Consider the following 15,063-nt stretch of genomic DNA (forward strand, 5'->3'; position numbering starts at 1 on the left):
ATATAATCGTAATTTATTATTGACATTAAAAATCATAGGTACATTCTTTTTTACATTAACAAATTTGAATAACCAGTAAGGTACCATAACTTCACGTATTTATTCTAGATGGTACAAATTACTAATACAAAACCTTTCAGTAGATATTAAAAAAGAGTGTTAACCAAAAACATTTTCAGATAATTTTTTTTTTACTACATTACAATTGAGGTCATATATGTGAGGATATGATTTTATTCGTTTATATTACGCAATAATTGTCAACTTGCTTTCGCATTGATGTATTGCCAAAATGTTTATTTGCACTTTGTAGAAAATTCTTAATCATTGTTTTCGAATAATTTACTTTGTAATACATATAATTGTTTAAAAATATAAAATCTCCCGAAAATCATCCTTACGTTTAATTATGGCCGGTAAGTATTTATACAAATATTGGTATGTTCTTAAAATTCAGTACCCACAAACCAACTATTTTTCAAACCAATTGATAGCAAAGATTTATTTCAGAATAGCCGAGTATATTTTTGAGTTTAAATTAGTAGTCAACTTTCTTTGTTAATCTTTGATACATTATTATTTTATTACATTTGACTATTATTATTTTTTTACTTGAGGACAATCCTCAGGGAGTCCGACCCTTTCACTCGAGGAAGGCAAGCAGGTACTGTGATATGTCCCTCACCCGATGCCAGGGGTTTTATATTAATTTTTGACCATGAACTTAATGAACAATTAAAAAAATATTATAAAGGAGAAATGATATTTATTTATTTCAAGCAACTTCATATCATTATATAACAATATTAGTCCATATTATATATACCTTATTTTCTGTATATATAAAAAATATAATATGTCTAATTAATAATGAATGCTATAGCTTTTTACAGTCTCACATGTATAAATTCTTTTTTTGATCTGTTACAGATGAGACTGCAGTTTTGCTAAACATCAGTGAAATGATTGATTTGGCCATTGGCACGCCAGAGGTAATCTATCTACTCAAATAATCTTTTTTACTTTTCTGGTTGTTATAAGGCCGTGCCATCTGATAAATGTAAGTAGGTATTACGCAGTTACATTTACAAGTCTTGTAGAACTTATTTGGACAGTAAGTTAATATGCAACCTCTGCAAAAAATCTCCAAATAATAATTACTAACAATCCCCCCGCCCCAATATCGACAGCTGTCCCTGAATAATCCATTTTGGGATGACATATAGGTATTATGTTAAAACATTACGATTCAGGTAGGAGTGGTGGACTTCAATATGCTGCAGACCGTTCTTCACTGCTTGGCTCAGCAGCTCAGGGTCCTGGGTAAGAATGTAGAACTGAGAGGCAGCGTGGTAACTTTACCAGTTGGACGGGAGAACGCAAAGACCATTTCTATTAGCGAATATGTTGTGGATACTGATGAGGTATGTATATATCGAATACAACCATCGTATCAGATATTACCACAGATACATATTACAAAACTTTTTTATTTTAATTACTCTTTATTAGTTTAGGAAACAGTAATAATAATAACCCAGGGCAATTCACTCAGCGCCATCTGTTCCCAAGCTAAGCAGAGTTGGGTACTAGACAACTACATGTAGATATAAATACATTTTTTTTTATTATATACATAGAAAATACCCAGACCAATAGATACACGGTACAAACATACATATGTTTGTACCGTGCGAGGACTCGAACTCGTGACCATACGGAAGTACCTAAACGGTGTGCTAAACCGCTAGACTATCACCGCCGTAAAACTTGACAAATGTAAATGATTGTTACTCATTTGTTACATGTAAAGCATATATTATATGTAAAGCACATAGAAGGAGAGAGTACTCTCCTCCTATGCTCATTTGCTATTAGGCAATATTAATAATTCACTTTATCATTAACAGATTTAATAGACAGATAGTAAGTAATAATTTAAACATGATCGATCTATGTATAAATATGAATAAATATGTATAAATATTTTTTTACAGCCACAAGCAAGGAGAACAAAGAAAACGGAACTGGGTATGTCCAATTTATATAAGTGTATATAAAAATAACATTTAAATGAAGCAATTTAACAATAACTATCGTTAATTTGTTATTGCATGACAAAGAGTATACATAGTATAAAAAAACTAGGTAAATCATATATACGCCTACAAAATGACTTTGTTATATGTCGAAACCACTATCTCATCTATTTCCGACCCCAAGAAGCTTTGTAAGACGTCTTTCAATTAAACGGTGAGATATAGTAGTGAAATTGCAGGATAAAATAGCATGATGTTTTATTCGTCCCAAATAGTAACGCATAACGCGTACGAGTATGTATATGACGATTACCACTTACCATCAGTTATGGAAACGGTTACTTAATCACATCATTTAAATTACATTATACAAAATAAGTATATAGATATTTAATCCATAATTTGAAAAGAAAATGATGAAATGAATAACTTTTTTTTATTTTTAAGGCTAAAATAGCCTCAAAAAAGCTTGGTGTGCTCAGTTTAGTGAGACGGTATTTCAGGGCGGCCCGTCGCTTGCAATTATACAAGGCGCAGATCCGGCCGCATATGGAATACTGTTCTCATGTCTGGGCGGGAGAACCACAATACCAGCTACTTCCATTTCACCGCATTCAGAACCGAACAGCCAGAATCATTGGTAATCAACGTCTATGTAACAGACTCAACCCATTGGCTTTGCGGCGAGATATTGCATCTCTGTGCATTTTCTACCGCATATATCACGGGGAGTGTTCTGAGGAATTGTTCGGATTAATACCAGCTGCTGAGTTTCACCACCGTACTACCCGCCAGAAACTGAAATACATTGTGGATCATCTGGATGAATGGCGGTCTTCAATATCGTATCTTTTCGATATTGAAACCTTCTAAGAAGAGCCTTAAAAAGAGCTTATTCCTTTTTAAAAGGCCAACAACGTACTTGCAATTCCCCTGGTTTTGCGGGTGCTCATGGGCGGCGGTAATCACTTACCATCAGGTGATCCGCATGCTCGTTTGTCCCCTGTTATAAAAAAAAAATTTACTTCAGAGAAAGTTTGAAAGAATAACTTCCTCAAAATTAAAAATAATCAAACATAAAACTAGAATAGTTCATATCCTTTATAATTTTTGTTACAGCCCCCACAGCACCCGTCGCATTAACTGAACAAGAAACTATATTAGTCGGTAAATACAGCTATAAATGACATCGAAAAATCTAATTATAACAATAAAAACCACATTTATATATAATCAATATTTTTTTTACAGTTGAAAGAGTCAAGAAGTCAGATTCTCCAAGTAAGTGATAGTATTATTATAATAGTTGAACCCACGGTTTCACCCGCATCAAATTTATACCCTGTGTGTTATTCTCTGATGTAAATTTTTATCAACATCCGTTCTAATAGTAGTTTTTACGTGAAAGAGTAACAAACATCCATGCATCCACCTATCCATCCATAGTCACAAACTTTCCCGTTTATAATATTAGTAAGAAGTAAGTTATAGTAAGATGTTCAAATATATGTAACAATTTAGCGATAATAAAAAATATAAGACTGGTTATATTTTTTGCCAACATTTATGTTTCTAACTGACTCTGCAGTAATGGACCAATATTATATACATTAAGAAACGCTGGTAGACTCGCTCGTTGCAACCTTGAAGAAATATATACATATAGGCCTAGGGCCTTCTCAATATGTTTTGATATCCATTACTGCAGAGTCAGTTAGAAACATAAATTGACACACAAAGTTATTGGTGTCGGCAAGATTCAAATTTACAAACGTTGTGACCAGCAATGTGTCATAACGTTGTTTCTTTTTTGGTTCTAATAAATGACAGCTAATATAGACGTTCTGAGATTTCGAAGCTTTACTCGTAATAAGAACAACCTTAGCCAATTTTAGATTCCCATCGATCGTCATGAAATAATTAAGTATACAATCAAAATAATATCGACAAATAATTTATTAAGTAACTTAAAATTAGGTCCTCGTATACGTCATAGAAGTTTCTCAGACGTCATAAGAACCATTGATATTAAACAATATGTAATTATTACTCTTGATAATTATTTCACTCACAATTCATTGTTATTAAACTTCTATTATGTAATTACATTTAGATCCAAGCTTACTATTCATTTTACACTGTCAATTATATTTAATAATTATACTATATTAAATTAACTTTATTTTTATGAAAACAATAAAATATTTTTTATACAATAATCCAGCTATCCGAAGTTCGCCTCGAGACCGTTCTCCCGACCCGTACATCTCACCAGTTTATCCTCCACCACCTCCTGGCCATCCGACGTCCTCCGAAAAGCTCTCCCTAGTAACCATCAGCAAATTCAACATCCTAGAAAACACTGTGCAAGATTTGAAGAATCGGGTTTATGGAAGTATTCCAAAAAATGAAGCTATTCTCGAAGAAGTCAGGTCAGTTCAGTAGCGTCTATAAATACGTGAAAGGATAAATACGTAAGATAGACAAACTGTGATATTGTAAAACAAGGGATTAAACGAGGGAGAAACTTCGTATCGTAGTATCAATAAATCATAAAATCTAGGACACCTCAGAGGAGTCTTATATCATGTGATATCATGTATCAAATTGAGTATACCTAAATTGAGTATATTAGAACACGAAATATTAACCATTAAAATGTAACCTGTTGAGAATGGGGAGCTAAAAGTACAGAATTTGATGTAATGTCATATATGCATGGCCATAATATTACAAATGAAAGGAAAAAGATGTTTTAGATGAAATAGTAAACTTGTCTGTGTTAATGATAGGTACCTACATGTTAAGGCCAATGAAAAAAGTTGGGAAGAGGATGTAAGCAGCTTATTATCATCCCATCAAGTTCAATTATCCCATAACAGTAAACTAATCTGTAAGAAAACACAACTGTATGTTAATTGTGAACTTTACTCTTCGGATCCAACAGATCTCAAACTAATTTAAAAGCCATTACCGACATGTGGACGTCTTTGAACGTTTCTTCTCGATTAGAGGCTGCCGAAACTGGACTGACTAAACTCAGTTCATTAGTGCAAGACTTGATTGGTGAGACTACAGAACTTCAAGACGCTCTTAAACGACGCAGTTCTAAAACGTAAGCTACTAAAAAAATTATTAACTAAATGAAAAAATTATTATTAAATAAATTATTAACTAAAGGGGGGGGCGGGACGACTGCTAACGGCACTCCAAAATACATTGGTTTTTACCTTTTTAGTTTATCCCTCAGATAATAGGTACACGAGTCACCATATATTTAATGAATATTTGGTATACATAGATTACTACAGACCTCCCATATCCAGGACGAATTAAAATGGCTCAGACAACTGTATTACCTATATACATGAACAGCACTATGAACATCACGTTATCAGGTAAAACAAGAAATACAATTTATGCATTGCTATTCCGGAAGACTAAATTGTTATGCCTCCTGTAAGTACACACTGTCTTATATCATCCTTCAACTGAAACACAACTTACAAAACAGACTGCTTGACGACTGAAATAGATGAGACTAATGTACCCACGCAGACGACTTTTTACAGTTTACCTCTGATAAAGTTGTTATAGAACTATGATAATTTTTCTTTGGGCTGGACTAAATCACTTCTTGAAGGAAAATAATAAATCGATATTTAAATGTAGATCAACAGCAGCCATTCCGGCACCAGGCGCTGCTATTCCTCCATCGGCTGATGCGTTTTCTCCGTCAGTCCCGGGTGCTCTTTCATCGACCCCGGCTCCTACGTCATCAACTCCAGCTCCTATATCATCGACTCCAGCTCCTCTGACAGCCTCTACCCAACCAACTACCGCTCTTCTACCAAACGCATCAAAAGAAGATTTGGCTGCAATTCAAGCACATTTAGATCGATTGCAAGGAGACCTTGATCACCTGACTAACACATTCTATTCCACTATGGAGGACATACATGCTGGATACAGTAAATATTTAAGGTTTTATAATTATAAAAAAGAATGATATTGAAAACAATGATTGAATATAATTATAGTTTGATATTAATAATATTATTGTTGTGACTGCTTCCTTGTATCGTTTATGGGCTCGCACACTACTTGTCGCTTATTAATAGTTGTTAAAATAAATTCAAAATTCTAACATTCTGGGTGACGAGACAAGACAAGACGTTAGTCAACTTTTATTATCTGTGCCCGCAATTTCACCTGCGTGAAATTTCTAGCCCATGTATTATTCTGATGTATAAGCTATATTATTGTAAAGTTTCATTAAAACCATTCAGTAGTTTTTGCGTGAAAGAGCAACAAACATTAATTCATCCATCGATACACACAAACTTTCGCTTTTATAATATAGTAAGAAGTATTACTTGTATTATTAGCACCACCACCGCCGTCATCTCCAACATCAAAGGCTACGCCCTCATCGCCTACAGCAGAGGCTACTCCCTCATCCCCTACGTCAGCACTACCTTCTACACCAGGTAAGTAAATTATTATTATATATTGGAATGGTAACAAACTGATGGTCCACCTGATGGTATGTGGCAACCATCTTCTAAACACATTAGCGGCACCAAAACCATCACTTTATCACATGATAACCGTAATACTCAAAAGTAAACAATAAGCTTTAGGTTTTCTATTATACTACGCAATTTTATATAACTTTTATAATATAGTTTTTAAATAAGTTTTTAAATCTACCGCTCATTCGAAAAGCTGTCTCGTCACAAGAACAACGAACAAAAAACTTGCGTGATGCTCTTTTAAATGTTATAATATGATAGGTACATGTAGGAATAATATTAAATTATATTTTCCAACTACGGATAATTTGTTAAAACAATAATTTTATTACGTTGGCGTGCCCTAACAGGATCCATATTGAACTAAATGTACCAATTATAAACATATGTAACTGTAAACATTATGGAATGCAATATATATTGAGTATTGAGTACTTTTGATTGCCATTCCACTTAGGTATATCCTAATGGCTGTACTTAAAACATGACAATATTTAAATAAAATATAAGATAATAACGTAATGACTTATCGAAAATGTATATTTGCATTTAAGTCGAACGCCGTCAGACACGCCGGTCTTTCTCCGACATGTCAGCTAGTCTTTTGCAAAGAATGAATGACCTAGAGAAACAACTCAAGGAATGCTGTGACAAAGTAGGCAAAAACGACGACGTCGTATCCGATCAGGTACATATATACCTACCTAATTAATAATAGTATTTTATCAAATGTAGCTTTGCTTCAATACACTTTCAACGTTCACACAATATTGTAATTTAATAGATTACGACTATAACCTATAGAGGAAATCTGTAATATTTTTTTCACCTACATGAGATATATCTCGGATCTACCAGAAGATTTTTTTGTGTATGGTGATGGAATAGTCAGCCCGAGCTACAGGGTTACGCTCGCAGGGCACCAGTAGAAGATGACAGGATAAGCATGAGATCAGGTCAGTTAGCCCATTGTGACAAAATTCACCACCTTTTTATTATATAACAATGGCTTACAGGTGGAACCGCGTGGAGACCTGACATGGTACATTGCTAGCAATTCGGTTATTAATCGACATTACAAATAACCCCCTTCCCCCGAAGGAGACCTCTACCAGAAATATAATTATTATTATTACTTCCTTTTTACTATCTTTCTCCTCGGCTTTCATCGGTATTTTTGTTACCTACTGGCCTAAGGCAAGTATGTTTTTATGTCAATATATATTGTCTATGAGTACCTGATCAGTTTGAAGGAATTTTCTTATTATTATTATTATTTACGCTATTGTGGCATTTTCGCTTTTGTTTGTTTTTACCACACTTACGAGTCGAAACCAAGGAACTGCAGTGTGTGAGTGTAACTGGTGTGTGTGTACCTACATATTGTGGGACTGGTATTATGTCCTTTTCATGGATTTCCAGAAATATTCGGTCAGTTCGACAGGTATTTAAAATGGCAGCTTTTTGAAGCCTTATTATTATTATTTAACCGGAGTTCACACATTCACAATGATACCGGTAGGCGCGTAAATTTGAATTTAGAACTCGTTGAATGAATGATATAAATTTTTATGTAGGTATGATTAATATACAGGAGAATGAGAGTATGTCATTCACAACATTGTTTAAGTATCTTCATAAATTTACAGATGCAGTCATTCCAAGATCAATTGGAATATTTGATGAAACAAGTAGCAGCACTAACTGAAGACTTAGGTGCTGGAAAGCTATCACCAGATCTGATAAAAGATCTGCAAGGTATTTTAAAATTATTATAATTTAGGAAAGTTATTAACTATAATTTATGATTTTATGTTCAAATTACTAACATTAGAACACAGAAACATAAATACAACATCCTGGGCAGCATATTAACATTATCATAACTAATACAGTTCAGTTCTGTCATTTTCTACATGAAATAAGAAATTTTCATCTACGCTTTTTACATTGTTATCCGCCCTAGATAAAGACACTAATGGTTTGCCACGTCTCCACCCGAGTGCTCATAATTTTGCATTCATAATGAAATCGAAGAATGATGTCACTATGGAATAATGCGCCCTTCGAAGAGCCGAGAATTTTTGAAATCGATGAAGTGGTTCCGGAGTTTACTCATAACAAAATCCGTGCTATGTTTTAGGATTAATGCACCTTTTTACGACTGTGCAAGATATGCAGGAACAATTGAAGCAAGTACACGAAACTGCTCTTCAGTTGGCAGGCGAAAAAGAGGACCGGCAAAGTAACATTAATGTAATCCTATTCATAGTATAGTCATAAATTTAACAACTTTATTTTGAATGTTATATATATATTTTATAAGAAGCTAATGAACCGAATATAAATATTGGGATCTCTTATTTTTTTAAATACAGTATGATTAATGTTAGATACTTTCAAATATTGCTAATACCTACTTATAAAATTTAAAAAAAATTAAGTTCCAAAATCAATATAAATGTTTCTGCTTAGTTTATTTAACTAGAAATAATAATCAGGCTGTTGTACCACCTGCTGGTAAATGGCAAACTTCGCCCATGTAGGTACAGTTACACCAACACGAAAATCAAGTGGAAACACCACTTATTCATTGCCATTTCGCAGAAACAAGATTTTATGTCCCCGTAACCTGTTATTACACTGCCACCTCTCACCGAGCAACTGAAATACATTTCGCTGTTCATACATTTCACTTTAATCCGAAAAACAAGCTGATTGATAGGTGAAGTAGGTGTGATAGAGTACAAAATGATTTTCTATTTCTATTTCTACAATACTTAGAAAAGTAAATAAATCAATGAAATTAAACGTCTTGTGTTGTGTGTAACATCTTGTAATTAATGTCAGCTATTAATTTGAATATTTTAGGCATTGTTGGAACAAATCGAACTGTTGAAGACTATCAAATTGGACAGAGAGGATATGGTAGAGGCTATGGCTGAAAAAGCAGATTTGCGAATGCTTGCTCGAAAAGTGTCCCATGACCAATTCGAATTGGCTTGTGACGACCTGTCTAGAGGATTGGAGCATGCTCTCGGAAAACTTAATATTCAGGTCCATAGAATAGACTAGATATTAAAGTGATTATTATACTTCTCATTATAATTACTCAATATTATAATGAATCATTCAATTTCAATTATAAACCAGTAATTTTACATTACATCTCTATTATTTCTCTATTTATTTAAATAAGTAGTTATTGTTAGTACCAGTTACACATTGTTGCGAAACAACATATGTTTATTTATAGATTAAATTAATTAATATAAGTAAAAGTAGTTAGTAGCCTCAATTTTCGTAAAAAACAAAGTAGATACCTATATGATTAAGTATTATAGTTTATCTATATTTTCTTTCTTTCTTCTTCTTTCTTTCTTCTATATTCCATAGCTCATTTAAATCCGTTCAGCCATTTAAGCGATATTATTGAACTTTAAAATTTCTTCACAAATTTTCACAATTATAATATCAAAGCGAAATATTTTTTCTAAACTTACTGTTACATTATCACTTACTCATACATTATCATGTAATTAATATTTTGTATCTAGAATAGAAATTATAGAAACACTACTAAAATATAGAAATGACATAACACTTTTGTTTGTTTTATTTACAGGAAGCTTTATGGCAACAAGCTCTAGACGACATACAGCGTGAAATTGAGACGAAACTAGACAAGATGGAATTGTCACCAGTGAAAGACTTCTTTAATAATAAACTACGACAACTACAAGAGAATTTGAAGCAAATAGCAGCAATGAGACGAGAAGCCGAAGCCGCTGGCACCAAGAAGAAATTATTGAGGTAGTTGCATCTTTCAAAATGTGTATAGGTCGTCGTAATAGACCTATGAAAACGTTCAATAAACATTAACTGTTTATTTTTTATTTATTCGACGAAAGATTATTTCATTTAATAGACAATTTTTAAATTTACTCTCTATTAAAAATGTGTTTATTTTAGACTACCTATAATATTTTTTCACAAATAGGATACTTTCCCGTAACTCTTAAAGTCATGGTTATTCTACTCGCGACAACAAAATCATTGTAAGTGTACAACCATATTTATATAGGTATACGATAGGTACGTATTACAATGTGTAAAATGGATTTCTTGTTTAGTATTTTCAGTGAAAATTGAAATCAATAAGTACCTAAATGTATTAAATCTAATTTTCTCCATACGTGAAGACAATGAAGTCACCTGTACAACTATTTAAACGGGTGGTAAATATTAGTAGAACCCGACTTCAAATTAACATTAACATACATTTTTATGTTTCAATTTCAACAGGGACGTTAACTGCATATCATGTGATGCTAAGGCAGTAATGCAAATGGAAGCAGCAAGTGCATTGCCGGCCAGCAAGCCACTGCCCGCCAACCTGTCGATGAAACCATACCTCAGCTACGAACTAGGTAAATGTAGATGAATTAAACATACAATATACAGTGCTAATTATAATATTTTTTGTTATTAATAATGATTCCTACACAATTCGCACAGCGCCGTCTAGTCTAGTATGTACATATTGATACACATATATAGAACCAACATAACCTCATATTGTACAGCTAAAATTGTAATAACTACGCTAAAACATATAATAACAATTGCTGCGTATGTAACAAGAGTATTGCTGCTTGGTGGTAGAAATAGGTCGTACAAATGTACATCGTCTACGGAGCTCGTAGACGATGTACGCAGTATAACGTTTACCTTAAGGGTCATTAAAGCGAAATACAAACGGAATCTCTGTTTCTAACCAATTTTTGTTTGTTGTAGATGCAATACGTAAGTCGCAGGCGAGTAATCTGCAGCAAAGAAACATGCACGACTGGGAAACCATAGACAAGCAAATGACATCCAAACCAGTACAAAAAGCCAGGTAGCGTTTATTAAAGTCCAAAGTTATATTACTGTACCTATTTTCAATCCTTTTAAGAAAAATATAATCTATTCATCAATATCACTTAATATAAAAGTATGTCATATACATATATGTTCTCCCTCAGAAAGATATGTAACAAAATAATTTTAAGACAATGTGAGAAAAGAGGACGCATCCCTAGAAGAGATCTCTTCCAATGAACCCAACACAGTATAGGTAGTAATGAGTAGGTAATAATAGCGTACCTATCAAATGCAGATCAGAAACAGACAAACATATATGCAATCGATACTGCGGTGGTTCACACACCGTGACCACACCTGCGCAGCGCGTCGCTCGACTCGGACACTTCATAAAACAGTGGGGGCCTGATGTACTGCCGCTATCTTCTGGACTGGCTGCCGGAGACGACGGAAGGGTAAGAATCGTACAAAGAGATGGCATGACAAGTACAACTTTTTGAATCTTTACTTTACTTCATGTTCAATCAGGCGTAAGTGATCATACAAGTATTGCATTGTCTTTCCGCAAGAGGCAACAAGTTGAGTTACGTGCCGGTTAGATTTGACTGAGAGAATACAAGAATACTCCGCTAGGGCCTCCTATCAGAATTCAATTATAATCAAGTTGTGTAGTTCTAACGCTTTTATTTATGTTTAAGATGTACAAAGTGAGTACGGTAGAAGGAGCAAGTGTTGGACCAGGTGAGGTTTGAAAAATATCCTACATTGTTTTTTTCTTTTTCTTATATGGTAGGTACCTTTACGTTCCATTTCTTATAAGATGTATGGTCTGAGCACCTGCTTAATGTCTGTAATATTCAATATTATTTGATTACCTATAAGCTTCTATAAACAAAAGCGTCAACTTTCTACTGTAAAAAATATCACTAGAGTATCATACGGCCATTACCTATTTAACTGGAATGGCAAGCAACCTGACAGCTGTAGTAACAGCTAAGTGGGAACCGTCGCCTAAGTATATATCTATGAGTAGATACATGCACAGTGCCACGGAAATAACATGTTGATGTTATTGCGGAGGACTCTATGTTTCCATGTCTCTTTATCCCATATTTTCTTATCTTACACTTTTAAAAAAACTATGTTACAAAGCAAGCTATTTGGCGGCTGAAATAAATTAGACAGATGGGGACATCTATCTAATTTATTTCAGATGCTGTACAAAGTTTAACCCGGTTAAAAATAAATGAAACTGAATAAAGTTTCTGGTTAACATCAGGCGGAGCGGTGGAAGCAACCTGCACTCCAAAATCACCACCAAGGAAACCGGAGCTGCCGAAACCACCTCAGAAGCCTGTGCCCAATAATACTGTACGTCTCTACTTTTCAATCAATTCCCGTAATCATCTAAGCACTAGTCGTAAATATTACTTATACCTAAGTAAATTTTTACGGAACTTCTCGGGTTGTACCGAAAAAGATTCTGATCTATTAATAAAAAATACACGAATAATTATAACTGATATGATAAATGAGCATGCGCGGTGTTCTTGATTACTAAAATGCACACGGATTTTTGGTGAAATATGAAACGTAAAATGAAATGTTGACGATGCGAAATAATGTACGATGCTAGCTCGTATAATATCACTTAAATTTTAAATGCCTATAGTATTCTTTCCAAAGTTATTGCCGGCAACTAGATAGAAAATTTTAAGATAAACTTGCATGATGTGTGGTGTTTCACTAATGCTAACAATAGGGATATAACGTATTGTACCGCTTTACTTTCAGCATCTAAAAGTTAACTTTATCCGATTAAATAACGAATTTGTTCACTTCATGTAGTTACGTAGTAAGAAGTAAATTAGATTTCTTTTATAGATTGAAAGAACACAACCCTATAGCCATATTATCATTTATAACTTGGTATTGTACCTACAGTACATACTATTATACCATCACTATACAAAACTAAAGCAACTTATATGCATATTTAAAGCATCTGAACTAATGACCGTAATTTAGAATTTACACTAAATTTACAGAATTTTTAGTACCTATATAATTTAACTAATTCAATTTACTGTTTCCAGGAATGCCGTTGTTTAGAAGGGGGTAAAGATATATAGGTACATATAGCAATATGATTGTCAATACTAACATTCGTGTGTCTTTTGTCTGTTGGTTGCGTTTAAACGACTTGTTACATCTCTCTCTTGTGACATCAAATTTCATAAAATAGAGATGTAACAAGAAAACAGCTAATTATCTCAAACATACGTAGGTAGACGCGGACTGCTATGTCCATCTTAAATTAATCTTTTTAGGCATGTTTTTAACAATTGAACATAGCCCTTTTCTCTTCGTTTGCAGTTAGACTCGGCGATTTATTAATATCATAATGAACTATAATGTACTAGCTAATATACATCCCTATTCCATGAAAACTACGTTCTATTTGCAAATTCCGGACATCGCCCGAAGCTTTATCTAGGCACGAGAAGGCACGGAGCGCATTGCTGTGTGAACTTATTAGTTACGTCTACGTGTGGACAGACGAAGACAACCCAAGCACCGCAATTATATGACAATTTAGTGTCTTAGTTCAGTTGAGTTTCTTGCCAGTTCTTCTTAGTTGAATCTGTATTACACTGTAAGGAAAACATACAAAAAATATGTTCATAAGCGGCTAATATAATAATAATAATAAATGATTTTTCATTTGATTTGACACTTCTATACTGTTCACGTCCATACATGACAAAAGCTATTTATTTACCTATACGTTATACTTCTGCACTAAAATACCGCCTGTAATCTTCTAACTTCCTGTATATATTATATATAGACTAAATATTGCCTATTAAAATTAATTAAAAATACATGAGCTTAATACGTAATCTATTAACACAAACATAATTTGTAAAAAATATTCTTTTTTATTTCAGATCCACCTGCAAAGGGGTCAAATCACTTTGTATATTTTCTTAGAATCCTTGTATTTTTCTGTTTGTAGTTTACAATTGTGAAAATATATTACTGATTGTGAGACGTTTGTAAAATAAAAAGACTGTTTTACATCATATCGAATTTAATGGTAAATCTATACCATACATTGTATCCTTAATATACCTCACTTAACACTAATAATAAACAAAATCGCATTTTTCTACTGATGCAAATCCGAAAACAAATATTTTTATAGCAGCATTCTTTTTAAATTTATATTTACAAAATGTCCAAGCATAACAAAACAATATCTTATCACACTAAAATTCCGCGCATGAAGACAGACAGACAGACTTTTTTTTAAATATTAACGCCCCTTAAAAATGGCGTAGGTACAGACTAACCTCAATATTGCAAAAATTTACACTCCAAAATCCATTTTAAAAGCCGCTGTCCGTTCTGTGAAATACTAGATATCCCATTGGATATTTCCTATTCAAAGTACTTCAGAAATGTCACAGAACAACGACCGACTAGAAGCACGGCCATTTCAATAATTAACATTTATAAACAGCAAACTGTATAAATATGATACGGGACAAGCACATTTTAAAATATACATAGCACTAAGTAATATCTCTTCTTAAAGAAATAAGATATACCTATGGGTT

General features: G+C 33.4%; 1 protein-coding gene across 1 annotated transcript; it reads left to right on the forward strand.

Annotated features, from left to right (window-relative positions):
* Positions 1-252: 252 nt before the first annotated feature.
* LOC131844535 (rho family-interacting cell polarization regulator 1-like) lies at positions 253-14,526 on the forward strand. Its single transcript, XM_059193448.1, has 22 exons — positions 253-416; positions 931-992; positions 1,254-1,424; positions 1,998-2,031; positions 3,159-3,206; positions 3,291-3,320; positions 4,264-4,471; positions 4,987-5,154; positions 5,712-6,010; positions 6,428-6,529; positions 7,129-7,262; positions 8,224-8,332; positions 8,718-8,830; positions 9,446-9,631; positions 10,200-10,387; positions 10,880-11,004; positions 11,372-11,474; positions 11,736-11,895; positions 12,139-12,181; positions 12,720-12,811; positions 13,537-13,608; positions 14,392-14,526. The coding sequence occupies exons 1-21, from the start codon at positions 410-412 to the stop codon at positions 13,570-13,572; spliced, it is 2,418 nt and encodes an 805-aa protein (XP_059049431.1). The 5' UTR covers positions 253-409; the 3' UTR covers positions 13,573-13,608; positions 14,392-14,526.
* The last annotated feature ends 537 nt before the right edge of the window (positions 14,527-15,063 follow it).

The sequence above is a fragment of the Achroia grisella genome, unplaced genomic scaffold (genome assembly GCF_030625045.1).
Source record: "Achroia grisella isolate CSIRO2021 unplaced genomic scaffold, CSIRO_AGI_Agris_v1 utg402, whole genome shotgun sequence".
In the NCBI taxonomy this organism is placed as follows: domain Eukaryota; kingdom Metazoa; phylum Arthropoda; class Insecta; order Lepidoptera; family Pyralidae; genus Achroia; species Achroia grisella.

Bases quoted from the DNA above. Each gene is read 5' to 3' on its own strand.
- LOC131844535 (XM_059193448.1), top strand. The intron at 3,207-3,290 runs GTAAATACAGCT...TTTTTTTTACAG, and splicing joins ACAAGAAACTATATTAGTCG to TTGAAAGAGTCAAGAAGTCA. The intron at 7,263-8,223 runs GTACATATATAC...ATAAATTTACAG, and splicing joins ACGACGTCGTATCCGATCAG to ATGCAGTCATTCCAAGATCA.